Raw genomic sequence first — 15,891 nt, forward strand, 5'->3', positions numbered from 1 at the left:
AAGACAACTGGGTAGAGTCAGTTTTCTCCCTCCACCATGTAGGTCCTGAGGATCCAACTCAAATCATCAGGGTTGGTAGCCGGCTTCTCTAGCTGCTAAGCTAGTTCTCTGGCCTTAAGTATGTCACCTTTAAACAGCTAATATTTTATTATAATGCTAATGGAAATCTGTTTAAGATGTTTCTCATCATTTTCCTACAGTCTGTTGACTTATTTTTTAATAGTAAGTTTATATCTTTTTGAAGTTATAATACGTCATTCCCCCTTCCCTGTCCTCCCTTCCACAAAACCTCCTTCCCCTTGGTCTCCAAAATCCATGGCCTCCTTTTCTTTTGTTTAATTGTTTTTACATGACTTGATGATTCTTAACTCAAGAGCAATCTGAGTGGACGGCCTGCGGCTCAGTAGTAGAGAGCCTGTCTAGCATGCATGAGACTCCGAGTTCAATTCCCAGACCCACCAAGCACTCTGAAGAGGAGTCCACCCTAACTGGAAATGCTCTTACTGCTGACTGACAAGCCATTTTTTTTCTTGTTTCTGTCAATCCATCCACATCTTACAATCTTAGGGGAATGTGTGGAATTAAACCAGTTAGCACATGCTCAGTTGCAGTGGAATTCTGTAAGGTCAGTTGATGTTATATGCTGGCTACATTTATGTCAACCTGGCACAAGCTAGAGTTATGTGAGAGGAGGGAACTTCAATTGAGACAACATCTCCAAAAGATCCAGCTATGAGGCACGTTCTTAATTAGTGATTGACAGGGAGGGCCCAGCCCTTTGAGGGTGGTACCATGCCTGGACTGGGGGACCTGAGGTCTGTAAGAAAGCAGGCTGAGCAAGCCATGTCAGTAAGCAGCCCCCTCCATGGCCTGTGCATCAGCTCCTGCCCTGCCTGAGTTCCTGCCCTCCGTGAACTGTTATGTGGAACTGTGCCTCCTCCAGTTGCTTTTGGTTCTGGTGTTTCACCACAGCAGTAGTGATCCTAACTAGGACATGTTAGAAGCATATTTGGGGCTGGGGGTGTCGCTCAGTTTCAGAGCACTCGTCTAACATGAGGGAGGCCCTGGGGTTTTGTCCCTAGAACTGCTAAAAACTAGTAAAATATTTAAAATCTTTACTCAGTGCTATAAACCAGGCATTTTGATTCTAAGCAATGATAATTAAACATTTTTCTATAAAGGAACTGCCTAGTAACCTTCCAATAACAAAGATGTGACAACAAGTCAATGAAGGACATTTTATGAACTTAAGAACCAGAAAGTGAGCGATTCTAATCACTTTAATAATATGTGTAAGTTACACACACTGTTGTTATTGTTATTATTAAATTACTATTGTTTACAATCCATTCACATGAAAAAAAAAACCCTAAAGAAAATCTAAGACCTCCCAGGAGGTGTTAGTGCCATTCTGTAACCTCTGCACTCAGGAGGCTGAGGGAGAAGGACCTCAAGACCTAGGCCAACCTGAGCTATGCAGTGAGAGTCTGTTACAAAACACAAAATACAAAAACTCCACACACACAGAGAAGACATGGCCTCACTCACCTGCCCTTCCGGGCAAACTCAATTGACTTTATGGCTGTAGTATTGCTTGTTCCCGTTGTTACTCTGAAGGAAGCAACAAGATCCTGAGAGTCTGTTTTTAGGACCAAGATCTGAAGTTTACAGACAAAAATAAAAAGTAAATATTCTGATGACTAATAGTAATTAGACCTGACTTGTTTTTAAATTGCGCAGAGACCTAGTGAAAATTCAGGCATTTCTATTCCCATGTATTCAACCTTGTTAGCTGATACTGCCTTTTACTTCTTTTAATAAACCACAGTTATGACCATCTACTCTTAAGTGATGTCAATGATGTTTAACATTATTCACAACAGCCAACAAGTGGAAACACTGACAAATAGGGAAAATGTGCCATCAGCATGCAATATGATTGAACTTTGAAGCGGAGGGAAGTTCTTGCACACAGTACCACAGTTACCCTGAGGACACTATGTTGTATGGGATACACCAGTTGCAAACGGGGAAATGCAGTATTAGTCCATTTCCATAAAGTGCTTACAGTGCTCAAATTCAGCAACAGGAAACAGAATGGCAGCTGCCAGGGACTGAGGACACTCTCTGACAGCAGTTAAGCTTCCAAGATGAAAGAAATTTGCAGAGGCCGCTGCAGTGCCGCTGAGTTTAACATTACAATTCTTACAAGGAAAAGGTTTGTGTTTATCTTCTTTATATATTCATTTAATACTGAGGTTAAAAACCAAGACCTCATGCATGGAGGCAAGCACCTATAGCCATATATATATATATACACATGCGCACGTGGACACACACACACACATGTGTATATATATGTATATACACACACATACATGCATATGTATGTATGTATATGTGTGTTATGTATGTATATGTATATATACGTGTGTGTGTATGTGTGTGTGTGTATATATATATATATATATATATACACACACATATATATCACAATTTTAAAAAAACTGCAACTAGACAAAACACCTATGATGTACTGTCCCTCAAAAGTCTACACTTCAAAACATCCCAAAGGACAAGAGTAACAAGAAAAAAAAAAGGTAATAGTCTCAGTACTATAGGTTAAACTGGTCTGAATTACACCACCTTCCTCTGTGTGAATGTGCACATGTGGGTTTTATTCAACTAGATACTATGACATTCTCATTACCATGTTCTAGATGATGACTTTTAAATAGCATTCTCCTCACTACTACTAACTGGCGATGAACCCTCTGTCCTTCCCTTTTTTCCTTTTTTCCTAGACCCACATGCACATGGCAAGCACTTTACAACTAAGCTATATCCCAGGATTTTTCCCCTTAGTTTCTTGATTAAAGTCTTGTTTGTAATCCCAAACTAGCTTGAATCTCAGACTACTCCTTAAACTTGGAGTAATTCTCCTGTCTCTGCTTCTCCAGTGCTGGAAGAATTGTAAGATAAGTCACCACACTGTCTCCATCCTTATCCAGCCAAACAATCTATCAACCCTAATTAAAAGTATAGAAGTTATTATTAAGGCATGAAAGAAAACTTAGTGCACTTCAGTGGAGCGATTATTCCAGAGATAAAAGAAGCTTAAAGGAGAAGTAAACACGAGCCAAGGTGACACCTGGCCTTTCCTCAGGAACCTCAGCGCTTACCTTGCCTTTTGCATTTCCTGTATAGATATATTCCCCTCGCCTATCAAACGATGCCACCACGTTCAAATCGGAGTCATCATCTACCGGCAGAACAACATGTTTGGAATCTGAAAGGGTCAACATGACAGGAGCAGATTTCATGGGACACACGAGAACCTTGTTCCTGTTCAAAAATATGAACACATATTGGCTATTGCTTTGGTATTAGAAGATTGAGTCCCTGTCCTTTGTCCCTGATCCCTGACCACTTCCCTCACTGGCTCTCCCAGCTCCAGCAAATATGGTCAAAACACATAAAGTTTACACATCTAATAAAAGGCACAATGTATGAGAGCCTATCTTGACAAATAAAGTGTGATCATTAAAAACATTTAGTAAACCATAAGATAAAAACAAAATACTGATTGTAACTATGTTAACAGATATATGTGTGTATGTATCAAATATGGCCTGAGCCTGAGGCACATATAGTGAGCATCATACTTACAGAGTAGATAATGGGAGATCCCCGAGAAATGAAAGCTGTGTCTGGGTAATGGAATACTGAACAACTTTTCCTTAAATGTCGTCTTAGCATTAAATTATTTCTTCATACTAAAGGAGTCTAAAAAGTCAAGGCCAGGGCCCACTTATTGCATTATTCCCATCTTTGGTCATTTCCAAAGTCTTAATAATAATAATGATCAGTTACAATCTCCTTACAATATAGTCAGTAGAACCAACCTAGATAGAAAAATTATTTCATATAGGTTTGAAAAGTGTTGTGTTTGCCTCTTAAAATCTTAATCTGAAGCTGTCATAGCCCAGAGCTAATCCTCTCAGAAATGAGACCCCGCCCTAGGAAGGAGTATCTGAAACATACTGATCTCGAGGATGGTATTGAACTTTTAAGATGGGTGAAGGGAATCGAAACCTCTGGTCGCAATCTCCTGAAAGAACATCCCACTGTGACACTATGTTATCTGTAGAAGCACTCACGAGCTTATGACCATCTCGACTCCAACTAGAAGAAGAAACAGAGGTGAATTTAGCACATGGGCTAAGGTAAAGTATACACACCACTATTATGGATAAAAAGTTGACCTAATTGCACAGGTCAACATTTTATTAAGATATAGAAAAATCTATAGCAAACTTTCTCAACTAATCAATAAGTATTTCCATCACTCTCTTTTTTATTTTTGCCTCTTTCCTGAGACAAAGTCTCAGTACGGCTGACCCTGAACCCACAATCCTCCTGCCTCTCCTTCCCAAGTGCTGGGACTGTAGGTATGTGCCACCACGCCTGGCTCTCATACTGTATTTACATCTAGTAATGTCACTATTTCAAAGTAGCAGTTAGCACTATGAAATAACAGCTGAGCACCTTAGTAAAGTCCCAAGTGAGCTGACTTTTAAGACCATGACACATAAAAAGGGCTTAAGAGGTGTTTCAGGGATGAAGAGTGTCAGAATTTCCTCCAGATGACCCAGGACTTCACAGCAACAACAAAACAAAAAAGACAAATATGCTATCTCGAAAGTATTAAGTACTTGCAATCCTAGCACTTTGGAGGCAGGGGAAGGAGAATCACTGAGCCCCAGGACCCCCCCCAGGCTTCAGGGAAAAACAATAAAAATTAAATGGATAATCATTTCTTAAATGCAGCTGAGCATACTAGACATTATTAAAGAGCGAAAGGTAGGCTGGCTCCTTAGAGACAGCAGAAGTCAATGGAGGATTCTAGACTAAAGTCCTGGAGTACCTTCCAGCCTCACATACCCTGGACTGGGAGAAGCTAACAACTGGATAAAGCCAATGGTTACACACCATCCTCCTCCTCCTTTCTTCCCCCTTGCTCTCCCAAGGTGAGGGATCAGGACAGGAAAGGAGGGAGAGAGATGGAGAGAGGGAGGGAAGGAGGGAGGAGAGAAAGAGAGAGAGAGAGAGAGAGAGAGAGAGAGAGAGAGAGAGACAGACAGACAGACAGACAGACAGACAGACAGAGAAAAACATGTACCCACTCTGTCCTCAGTCAGCAATGTCTGAGCAGACAGCTAGACTTCTACCCTGACCTATCTCTAAAAAGGCACCCTGCCTCATCGCGGTGCTGCCAGAGATGGCTGAGTGGGCTCTCACCACCACAGTGCCTGTGGAGGCCAAACGAAGTGAAGGATCAGGGCCTTCCTGTCCTTCCCAAATAGGATGATGTCAGCAGAGACCCATGGAGAGTCTCCACTTCCAACCCCACCAGCAGCTTCTGCAAAAGTGTAAAGGAAAAACATAAGGGAACTTGAGAACTGAAAATATAATAATTCAAAGTGAAAATTCAATAAAAGGATCTAGCAGTCAATGGAGTTGGGGAAAAATAAGAAATAGTAAACTTGAAAGATAGAATAAAAATTACTCTTGTCTCGAAAAACAAAAACAAAACAAAAATAAAAAGAATAAAAATTACTCATAGTGGATAATAGATTTAAAAATTTAAGTGAATGGGAAGAACACATGGCCTCAGCCATAGACAATGAACTACAGGCAAATAAGGAATGCTAGGAACAAAAATCTTCCTCAGGAAAGAGCACAACACATGGTTATCAGATACCAAATGGTCAGTCCTGAAAACATATATAGTCAAGTAATATTATATGATTCGGCAGACTGTATTTATATATCTAGAAATATATACATCTATACATGTATACACACAATGTGTACACACACAATGTATACACATACATACAACAGAAATTAAAGAAAAAGAGGCCATCAATTTTAAAGAGAGTAAGGAGGAGGTAATGGAAGGGTTTGGAGGGAGGAACAGGATGGGGTAAATGATGTAACATCAAAAAAATTAATAAAATAAAAATTAAAAATTCCAAAACACAAATGTATTTGAATACAGAAACATCCTCAATCTTGTCTTAAAAGTGGCAATAGGGCTGGGTGGTGGTGGCACATGCCTTTCTTTCCAGCAGTAAGGAAAGGCAGGTGGATCTTTACTTTGAGGCTAGCCTGGTGTACAGACTAAATTCCAGGACAGCCAGGACCTACACAGAGAAACCTTGTCTCAAAAAACAAACAAACAAAACTCCCAAAAGTGGTAATAGGAAAATGATTCCTCATCAATTAAAAAAAAAAAGTAACTAAAGACAACAATTTCTCATAAAAAACAAGCAAACAAACAAAACCCTCCAAAAACAAAGATAAAAAACCAAAAAACCAACTGCAGAAGCCAGGCGTGGTGGCGCCCCAGCACTCAGGAGGCAGAGTCAGGTGGATTGCTGTGATTTCCAGGCCAGCCTGGTCTACAAAGCAAGTCCAGGATAGCCAACGTTACACAGAGAAACCCTGTCTCGAAACAAACAAAAACTACAGAGGTCAGGAGTCAGGCATGGTGATACATGCCTTTCTTTAATCCCAGCATTCCTGACAGAGGATCTCTGTGAGTTGAAAACCAGCCTGATCTACATAGTGAGTTCCAGGACAGACCAGGCTACTTAGAGAGATCCTGTCTCAAAAAACAACAGAGGCTAAACCAAGGTATTTAAATGGAAAGATTAGATTAAAAGGCCACTATAGGTTTGTTTTGTGCCAGTTACAATGTATCCAGAAGATATGTGTGAGATAATTACATTTTATACAAGGGAAGCAGAAGAAAAGATCAGGGCATCATACTTAATCTGAACTTGGATTTGACCTTGGAGCATTGTAGTAAATCAGATGTATAACACAGTATCTAGTAACCACTACAAGGTACACAAAGAAACACTTTAAGTAAATCAATACAAAACCCTAAATTTGTTCTAGTAACCAACAAGTAAGACAGGACTCAGAGAAAGGAAATATAGAAGGAACAGAAAGAAAATTCAAACAAATATTAACCCAAGCTGTGGAAAGCAAAAATACTTGTTAACGAAGAACTTGGCAGGCAATGCAAGTTCACAAATCGGACTTCTGCTTGAACTAGGTATTACCACCTTCTAGTTATGTGATCTTAGGGAAAGTGTATGGCTTTTCTGGGCTTCAATTCTTCTATGACAAGAAGAATAAAGTCTTTACTTATACAGGACTATTGACAGAATTAAAGTTTACACACACACACACACACACACACACACACACACACACACACACACACACATTTTTAAGTTTTCCAAAACAGGGTTTCTCTGTGTAGCCTTGGCTGTCCTAGACTCACTCTGTAGACCAGGCTGGCCTCGAACTCACAGCGATCTGCCTGCCTCTGCCTCCCGAGTGCTGGGATTATAGGCATGCACCACCACGCCTGGCTTATATAAAGTTCTTAATCCAATGCCTGATATATAAGAAGTGTTCAGAAAATATAACATAATCATTTGTGTCAGAGATGAGGCAAATTTATTCCTAGATTCTGGACTCTGGGGACAAACAATGGTAGAAATAAGCTAGAGGTTTAATTATGAGGACCTACGTTCAAGTCTTCACGCAGAAAAAGTGAGGTACCTCTCCTACCAGTTCTACAACACCTGCAATTAACCCTGGGCCTTCATACCCATGTGCATACATATGCACACACACACACACACACACACACACACACACACACACACACACACACAATGCCAACATACTTATACACATGCACATAAAAAAAGAAGAAAAATAATCATGGAGCTGAAGGTATTTATATAACTCAGTAGTAAAGTGTTTGCCCAGAATGTATAAGGTCTTGGGCTCAATCCTCAATACCACAAAAAATAAATAAAATAAAATAAAAATTCCTTACCACAAAGAACAGACTGGATGGATGTGTGCACTAATTATTTTAGCAATGCCTCTTGTCAAGAAATCCCAAATAACAATTCGGCCATCGTTACAGCCAACTGCAAGCAGTGTGCCCCACCTGTTAAAGGTGCAAGTCAGGGCCATGCTGATGCAATCCAAAGTTCCATCAGCTTCCTGTAAGACAAATACAGAAACGCACACAAAAGACAATGCATACCGAACTCTGTAATGTTCATACATCTTGTAAATTGGCTAAAATGGGCTAAATTAAAAGTGAATTAAAACCAATGGAAACAGTGGGGACCGATCTTTTACACAAATCTTCTAAAGGTCAATGGGCAAAGTGTTATAGAAGTTACTAGAAAAGTTCTTTGGTTTCAGGAAAATGTAAAAGCTATGAAATACCCTGTGTGTCTGACTGATGCTATGAAAATTACATTCCTTTATATTAGTGCCTTGAAAAATAACCATGATGACCACAATGAAGCCCAGGAAGTGTCATGAGTGCACAACAGCACGTGATCATTACTGCTATCAATGCATTCACTACAACTTGTAAAGCACACTCAAAAAAGTGAACTTTTTTGATTTAAAACTTTACTGTAAGACTTCCAACCAAATTTGCATATTACCTCTTATTCAATACTAAACATTCCATTTTTACCATAGCAACGTGTGTGTGTGTGTGTGTGTGTGTGTGTGTGTGTGTGTTGCATTTAATTATTTGTCATCAAACAAGTAAAAGGCAGTCACCATTTTCCACACATAACAACAAAATGAAACTCACCTCTGGATAATTCTGCCCAAAGGACTCTGCAACAAGGCAAAGAAAAAAGTAGATGAAACACAGGGCACATACAAGGGCCCACACAGCCCATGAACAGTACACAGAAGCACTGGCCAAGTGCCCGGAGCTGACACCAGTCTAGAATATTCATGGGGCCACACTACTCATCGCCACCAGCAGATGGCATATACCTGTTTTACTCTTGTCATCTGATTAGCACACAGGAAAGTATTCCTGAGGCTGTGATATCTTTTGTTGAGGTTGTTGTCATTTCCAGACAGGATTTCTCTGTGGCCCTGGCTGTCCTGGAACTCACAGAGATCCGCCTGCCTCTGCCTCCGGAGTGCTTGGATTATGGTCTGCACCACAGCTCCTGGCTGAGGCTGTGATATCTTGAAGTGAGCTCGGAAGCAGACAGGAATGCAGTTCAACCAAACCAACTTCTTTTTAGACAAACACTAAAGAGATCTTTAAAAATACAAGATAACGTTGTTCCTCTCACTCATTTTTATTTGTTTGCTTTTTAAAACCCCAGAAAGTGGAAAGGTAAGGAAGGATATGAACTCTGCGTTGTTAACACTGGGGACAGTGAAAAGTTCCCAAGTGCCACCTGGCGCAGGACTGCAGAAGGCTATCAGTACAGGAGGTGCACTGAGGCCCAGAGAGACTACAGAGAAGGAAGTTAAAGAGCTAAGGGCAGGAGCTGAGACTGTGAACAACATAGCCCCACTGGCTAGAGTACAGAGAGCCACCACGTGTGAACAACCCAGGGTCTAAGACCTAGACCCCAGGAGCTGGTGTGCTGGCAAGCTGAGCCCAGAGCCTTACGCATCTGCTTAAGCACCGAACAATAAACCTCTGGCTCTGAACTCCGGAGCCATACGCCTCTAGTTCTCAGCATTAGAGGTATAAAACTGCGAATTTGGAACAGTGTGTGAGCCACCAGAATGCAAGGTTACCAAGTGTTCTCACTGCTCATCCAGGATTCCTATCTGACAAACCCAAAGAACCCCAGCCCCTGATGACAACACATTCAATTGCAAAGAAGGCAATGAAAGCAAATGCTGACTGTATCAAGAAACAGGTTCCTGAAAATTGTTTTTACAGTTACTAAAGTAGAACACATATTACATAGGAAGGCACAGCTAGGCCTGGAGAGGTGTCTCACTGAGAAAGGCACTGCTATGACACCTTTACATAATGCTAGACTCAGGAGACAGGCCAGCCTGAGCTCTGTGTGGGAGTAAAAACACAGTGGGCCACCACAAATTCCACATTTTACCTTAGTCAGTCCTCTCAACTCACTGCTAACTAGGCATTACCATACTGCGTTTTTATAGATGAAGACAGCTGGGCACGAAGGTACAGCTAAACACTGGCAAGACCCTGCCCTGGCCAGAAACAATGTTTGGGCCAAAAATGTAACTCCTAGAACCTTGCCTCAATTTGCCCACAAGGTTATTACTCTGTGATTTACAGAACACACACCTGCCTTTTCCTGAGAGTCAAAAATGCAGCCCAGCCCTTTCAGCATAGCTAATGTTCTGAGATCCTCAATGATCATCCACAGATCTTGGGGCCAAGGGATTCAGCAATGCAGTGTGAGCTAAGAGATCTACCTAGAATCTTTATCCGATGAGAACTTTTCTTAGCAACAACCACTATTCATTTTATTCTGTTAGTCCCAAAACACCATCCATTTGCCACAGAACCAAAGAAAAAGTTAAGAACGTAACCATCCAGTTAGCCTTTGCCCATAAAATTCACAGTGGGCACACATAAGGTTTTTATCAGATTACTGAATGAATAACTTGTTCTTTCTGGTCTTCAACACTTCTTTGTTCTCCATGTTTCATATGCTGACTCCTCAGAAGCCTGTGTGAGCTTCATATCCACCTTCCGCTATGGACCTTCTCTGTACCTGCATTTTTGGGATCTGAGTTTAGTGCAATCTCATCAGCCTCTTCAAGCACCTCCTGGGATCTTCCTCTTCTGCAGGATCCTTGCTTCAGGTGGTCATGGATCGGTCTAGGCTTCTCCAGCCTTCTGTCTCTCAATAGCCCTATTTGGGTTTTTTGTCTGTCTGTCTGTCTTTCTTTCTTTCTTTTTGGTTTTTCAAGAAAGAGTTTCTCTGTGTAATAGCCCTGACTGTCCTGGACTCGCTTTGTATACCAGGCTAGTCTTGAACTCACAGCGATCCACGTGCCTCCTGAGTGGTGGGATTAAAAGCGAGCACCACCACGCCTGGCCCTATTTGCTTTCTATTGCCAACAAAGTCCTCCCTTTCATACCAGTTTGGGACCATAGTAGCAGCCCATTCTGCTGCCTGTAACAGGTGACGGCTCTGTTAGTACTTCAGAGAAATCTCTTGTCTAGGTGTCTAGACAACAGACACTATCCCCTCCTCAGTCTAACACGGCCACACCTGCTACACTGCCTTGGGCCTAGTCATCTTTCAGACAAGTCGCAGGTGTAATTCCATCTACCCACAACTGTATAACAGCACTCTCTCACTTAAAACCCTTCTTTGTTGGACAAAATAAACAAAACTCTTTAAGCATAATTTTGAAAAGCAAGCTGACCTTGGCTCTGGCCAGCACCTTTCATTTTGTCTTCTGTCTTTGTACTATCAGCACTTGTGCCAGAACTTAAATTAACCACGCCCTGAGTACCAGCTGCAGAATACACCACCTCCTGCACTCACTCATTCATTTACACACTCATTCATGCCTAGGAATGTTTGTTCCTCTGGGTAACCGCTTTGATTGGTCGGTGGTTTGGCGTCTCCATCTCAGTATCTTCACTTGAGCAGGACCTCTGTAAACTCTCCCCACATTTTACATCAATCCCACCAACAGAGCAGAACTAGCTGCTTCATATGGATTCCCCACATTGTAGTAATACATTGTGCCTCAGTAGTATACAGTTATTTCTTTCTCTTCTCCTGGTGGCTTTTATCCAGGACAAAAGCAGTATCTTATTGACTTCAGACGATACAATTTAATCCACCAAAAATGAATCAATCATCATAGCCCATTAAAAACAAGGTTTTATTTATTTATTTATTTTTAGTTTTTTTGAGACAGGGTTTCTCTGTGTAGTCTTGGTTGTCCTAGACTAACTTTGTAGACCAGGCTGGCCTCAAACTCACAGAGATCCACCTGCCTCTGCCTCTCGAGTGATGGGATTAAAGGTGTGCACCACCACACTCAGCTAAAAACAAGTTTTTAAAAAATAAATTACAGCAGGAAATGTCACAGGATAATAAACAAAAGGATTATATATGTGTGTGTGTGTGTGTGTGTGTGTGTGTGTGTGTGTGTGTGTGTGTGTGTTTAAAGGCTGGAGAGATGGCTCAGTGGTTAAAAGTACTTGCTACAAAGCATGAGGTCCAGAGTTCAGGTCCTGGCACCCACAGACGTCCAGAATGGTCCTACCCAAGTTTGTTACACCAGCATTGAAGGGGGCAGAATAGGAGGAAGTTGGCTGGCTAGCAGTCCAACTAAAAAGCACAAGCTCTGGTTGATAAAAAAGACTCTGCCTTAGAGGAAAAGGGTAAAGAATACAAAGCATACTACATCACTCCCTTTTCTAGCCTGAGTGTACAAACCCCCACACACAAATTCACCCACACAAACACAGGCATACATTCCACAGACATACTCATGCCAAAATATTCTAATTACACATGTGCATACATAAGGGTTGTGACAGTTTATTTCTAGGGCTGGTGAAATTGCTCAGTGGCTAAGGATACTTGCTGCCAATTCTAAGACCCTGAGATTTGCAGAACCCACACGGAGAAAGGAGAAAACTGACTCCCTAAAGTGGTCCTCTGATCTGCATGTGAGCTGCTGCACGCACCCACACACACATCAACACACACTAAGTAAATAAGTTAAAATTAATTTTTAAAAAGAAAATTTGCTTCTTACTATGAGTTATAGGAAAAATGTGTTTGGAACCTATCTTGGGCTGGTGACGCAGCACTAGGTGCACACGCCCTGGGGTGGAAGAGGCTGTCCTAGGAATTTTGTGTCTTCAATGCAGCCCATCTGTTACACAGCAACATCTCAAAAAGTGGTCAGATGGTCACAGAAGTAAAACTAGTATTCCTTCATTTCCTTTATCTGGTCCTTTACTTGCTCCTACAATCACATTCACTTCTGTTCCTTGTTCCTGCTTATACACAATCATTAACTTTCTCACTTTAAAACTCAGCCATTTCTACAGATTTTTTATCTTTGGAGACTCAGACTTCTTTTTAATTGCTGAATCAGCCAATGTTAAATATTCCTAAGTCTCCCCCTTATGAACCTTCTGTATCACTCAAAAGAACTTTCCCCACGCCACTGCTAACGCTTTCAAAGGGCTATCGTAACAGCTTTCCCCTTTTCCTCTTATAAATAAGGATCATCTTGGTCTCTACTTCTCCCACACCTCCCTAAAATCACTGTAATCCACCTCCAACCTAGGCTGCTAAGGAGTGCAAGCTGCTAGGGATGAAATGGAGCAGCCTTTGCTGAGTTTTCAGACTCCTCTGCTCTGCAGCTGGTGTCTGTGAGAAGGAACTACTAACCTGTATCCTCTTCCAGCTGCTGTACAAGGGGAAATACACGGAAAGGGCCTGCAAATGTGCCTGGCTCATGGAAGCACTGCATATGTTACGATTTTATTTTATAATCATTTGCTCATCTTTTTCCCTCCAAGCAAATAACCGGAAGATCTTGTCCCTGGCAATTTTCTTTTCTGTCCCTTCCATCTTTTCCCTTCCACCTATTCACAGGGTGTCAATGAGGCAAAATGAACGGAGATCCTAAGTCCAAAATTCCCCCCAAGCTCTCAGGCTACATTTAACACATCCAAGCTACCTTTCAAATATCTTTACAACTTATCAATCAAGTGCCATTATTTTTTTAGTTCCTTTCCTCATTACCACTACACTCAGACTCTGCCAACACTGCCTCCTCAATGCTTCTTTTCTTTTCATGTCCGAATTTACACATTCTCTATCACTCACACACTGTAGCCCTCCAAACTGGTTTTATATTGTTTCAAACCCAACTGAACATTACTGTAAGATGAACTTTATAAATCAGTGCTCCAGATGAGTTGTCAATGGATCTGCCCTTCCATAAAAAGCAAACTGTCCAATCTGGCATCCATAAGTCTCCACAAAATGGATAGCACCAATCTAAACTCTTGATTATCTCTTTATCACCATATCCACATTTTGGTCAAGCAGAAAAATTCTCTAGTTGGGGGCTAAAGAGATACTTCAGGGGTTAAGAGCACTGGCTGCTCTTCCAAAGATTCCAGGTTTGATTCCCAGCATCCATATTGTAGCTCATAACCATCTCTAACTCCCGCTCCAGGGGATCTGACTCTCTCTTCTGGCCTCTGTGGGCACCAGCCACACTACTGGTGCACAGTCATACATGCAGACAAAACACCCAGTCATATAAAACATCAATAAATTAATTGTGAAAACTCTCACTTTTGTCTTATTTCAGATGTATCATACACATATTTTCATACTTTGCCAGGATTATATCCATGTACATGCATTCATACTCCAAGACGCTACTTGAAGACAAAGAACGCTTTAAAAAATTATCTTTGTAGCCCTAGTCCCTTCTCAGAAAAATGTAACCATTAAAGGCAGCCAAGTCACGTAGGAGCTCCAGAAAAAGAATCACCATGCTAAACATTACCTCATGGGAAGTCAGAAGGAAAAAACAAAAACAACAACAACCAGAAACCAATGCGGATAAGGGATTGTAGGCAAATTTTCAAACATAGTGAGCATAAAATAACTGTTTGTGTAGTTCACACTTCGGGAGATCTACACCTTCCTACGGTTAAGAACCTTAAACTGGAAGTCAAGATAGCTGGATTCCAAGTGCCAACTACGCCACTTAGTGCCCAGTCACAGCACTCTTACCCTTTTAATAAAATCTGGTTAAATAACACATTGCAAGTAAGAGTTACCCTACCTATGCACTCGATCTCCTGACAAGTCTTCTAAACTGACCCACCCTACGTCACTCTTCCTCAGATCGCACCTCCAAAACTCTGGTCCTGTCCGCTCTTGTTACTTCGAAATCACAGCTCGGACAAAAAGTGTCCCTATGACTCCACAACTGACCTGAAAGCGGCTTCAGGAAGGAAATGCATTCTTCTCGGACAGAAGCCGGTCATACTCCTGCTGCTGCAACTCCCTATCATGAGCACTTAATCATCTCAGAAAAGTGTCCCTAAGGTTGCAGCCTGCGTTCCCTCCCGCCAAGGTTCCCTCCTTTCCAATACCAAAGGGTTAGCCAAGACGCAGCCAAGCCCTCCTTACCCAGCAACTCAAGGTTCATCCCTGCGGAAGCTGGCCGCCTGGTCTCCGCACCGGCAACAGTTCCTTTTCCCCCACCCGCTCAGAAGCCCCGCGTCTAAGTGGGGGGCGCCGCGAAGAGCCTGGCGCAAGCTCCGGAGACTTTCGGATTAGAAGGCCCCGCGGCTTCCGCTTTCCTCCCCCGCCTTCCTTGTTCGTTTTACGTAGCTGTCCACATTTATCCCTAACTTTAAAAAAAAGACTAAACACTCTTGGAATCAGTCAATTATAATATTATTGAGGTTTAAAAATGTTATCGTCATTCAGAACGCCAAGAAGTGCAAGAATGTAAGACCTTTCTCTCCGGGACCATGTAAGTGAGCAAGAAATTTCAGGCATATCACTAACCCACTAATACTTACTGTGCTGTGTGTTCCTTAGGTCATCCCGGCGGCTGCCTGTAACTCCGCAAGAAAGGTTCCGGCGTGCTTCTTTCTAAGGCAGGAACGCGGGAAAGGTTGGCCCCTAGTGCCAGAGGTTTGGAGTTCCTTGACGTGGTCCAGAGTGCGTGCTGGCTTGGCTCATCCTGTGTGTACTATAGTTAACATGTGTCTGACTTAGTTTCGTGAGAATTATTTCACGTCTCTAAAAGTATGTCATACTCCACCAGAAAACGGCTCGATAGCGTTTGTTAGGCCTTTCCCTGCGGCTTTACTAATGTACACAACGTCGATTAGGACACAGGAAAATTGTCAAGAGAGATGGACTGAGTTCCTCACAGTTCCGTCAGACTTGATGAGGTACACAGAGCAATCAGAGAAGACCAGCTGATGGTAAATAGTGGCCGTGGGGTGGG

The 15,891-nt window shown here is 41.9% G+C and overlaps 1 protein-coding gene across 4 annotated transcripts in view; it reads right to left on the reverse strand.

Moving 5' to 3' along the window:
- RBBP5 (RB binding protein 5, histone lysine methyltransferase complex subunit) overlaps positions 1-15,228 on the reverse strand; it is a 28,525-nt gene extending 13,297 nt beyond the window's left edge. For 3 of the 4 annotated variants that reach the window (XM_084794806.1, XM_084794805.1, XM_084794803.1), the window contains exons 1-6: positions 15,060-15,227; positions 8,714-8,739; positions 7,928-8,100; positions 4,045-4,185; positions 3,183-3,345; positions 1,549-1,658 (exon numbers count right to left, since the gene is read on the reverse strand). In XM_084794806.1, the coding sequence (XP_084650932.1) occupies positions 1,549-1,658; positions 3,183-3,345; positions 4,045-4,185; positions 7,928-8,100; positions 8,714-8,739; positions 15,060-15,078 (632 nt within the window). In that variant the 5' untranslated portion in view covers positions 15,079-15,227. Of the gene's footprint in view, positions 1-1,548; positions 1,659-3,182; positions 3,346-4,044; positions 4,186-7,927; positions 8,101-8,713; positions 8,740-15,059 lie in introns of all 4 variants that reach the window. The other variant, XM_084794804.1, reaches the window with a different exon arrangement.
- Between the last annotated feature and the right edge of the window lie 663 nt (positions 15,229-15,891).

This window comes from Acomys minous (assembly GCF_964271855.1).
Source record: "Acomys minous genome assembly, chromosome: 1".
Classification (NCBI taxonomy): Eukaryota; Metazoa; Chordata; class Mammalia; order Rodentia; family Muridae; genus Acomys; species Acomys minous.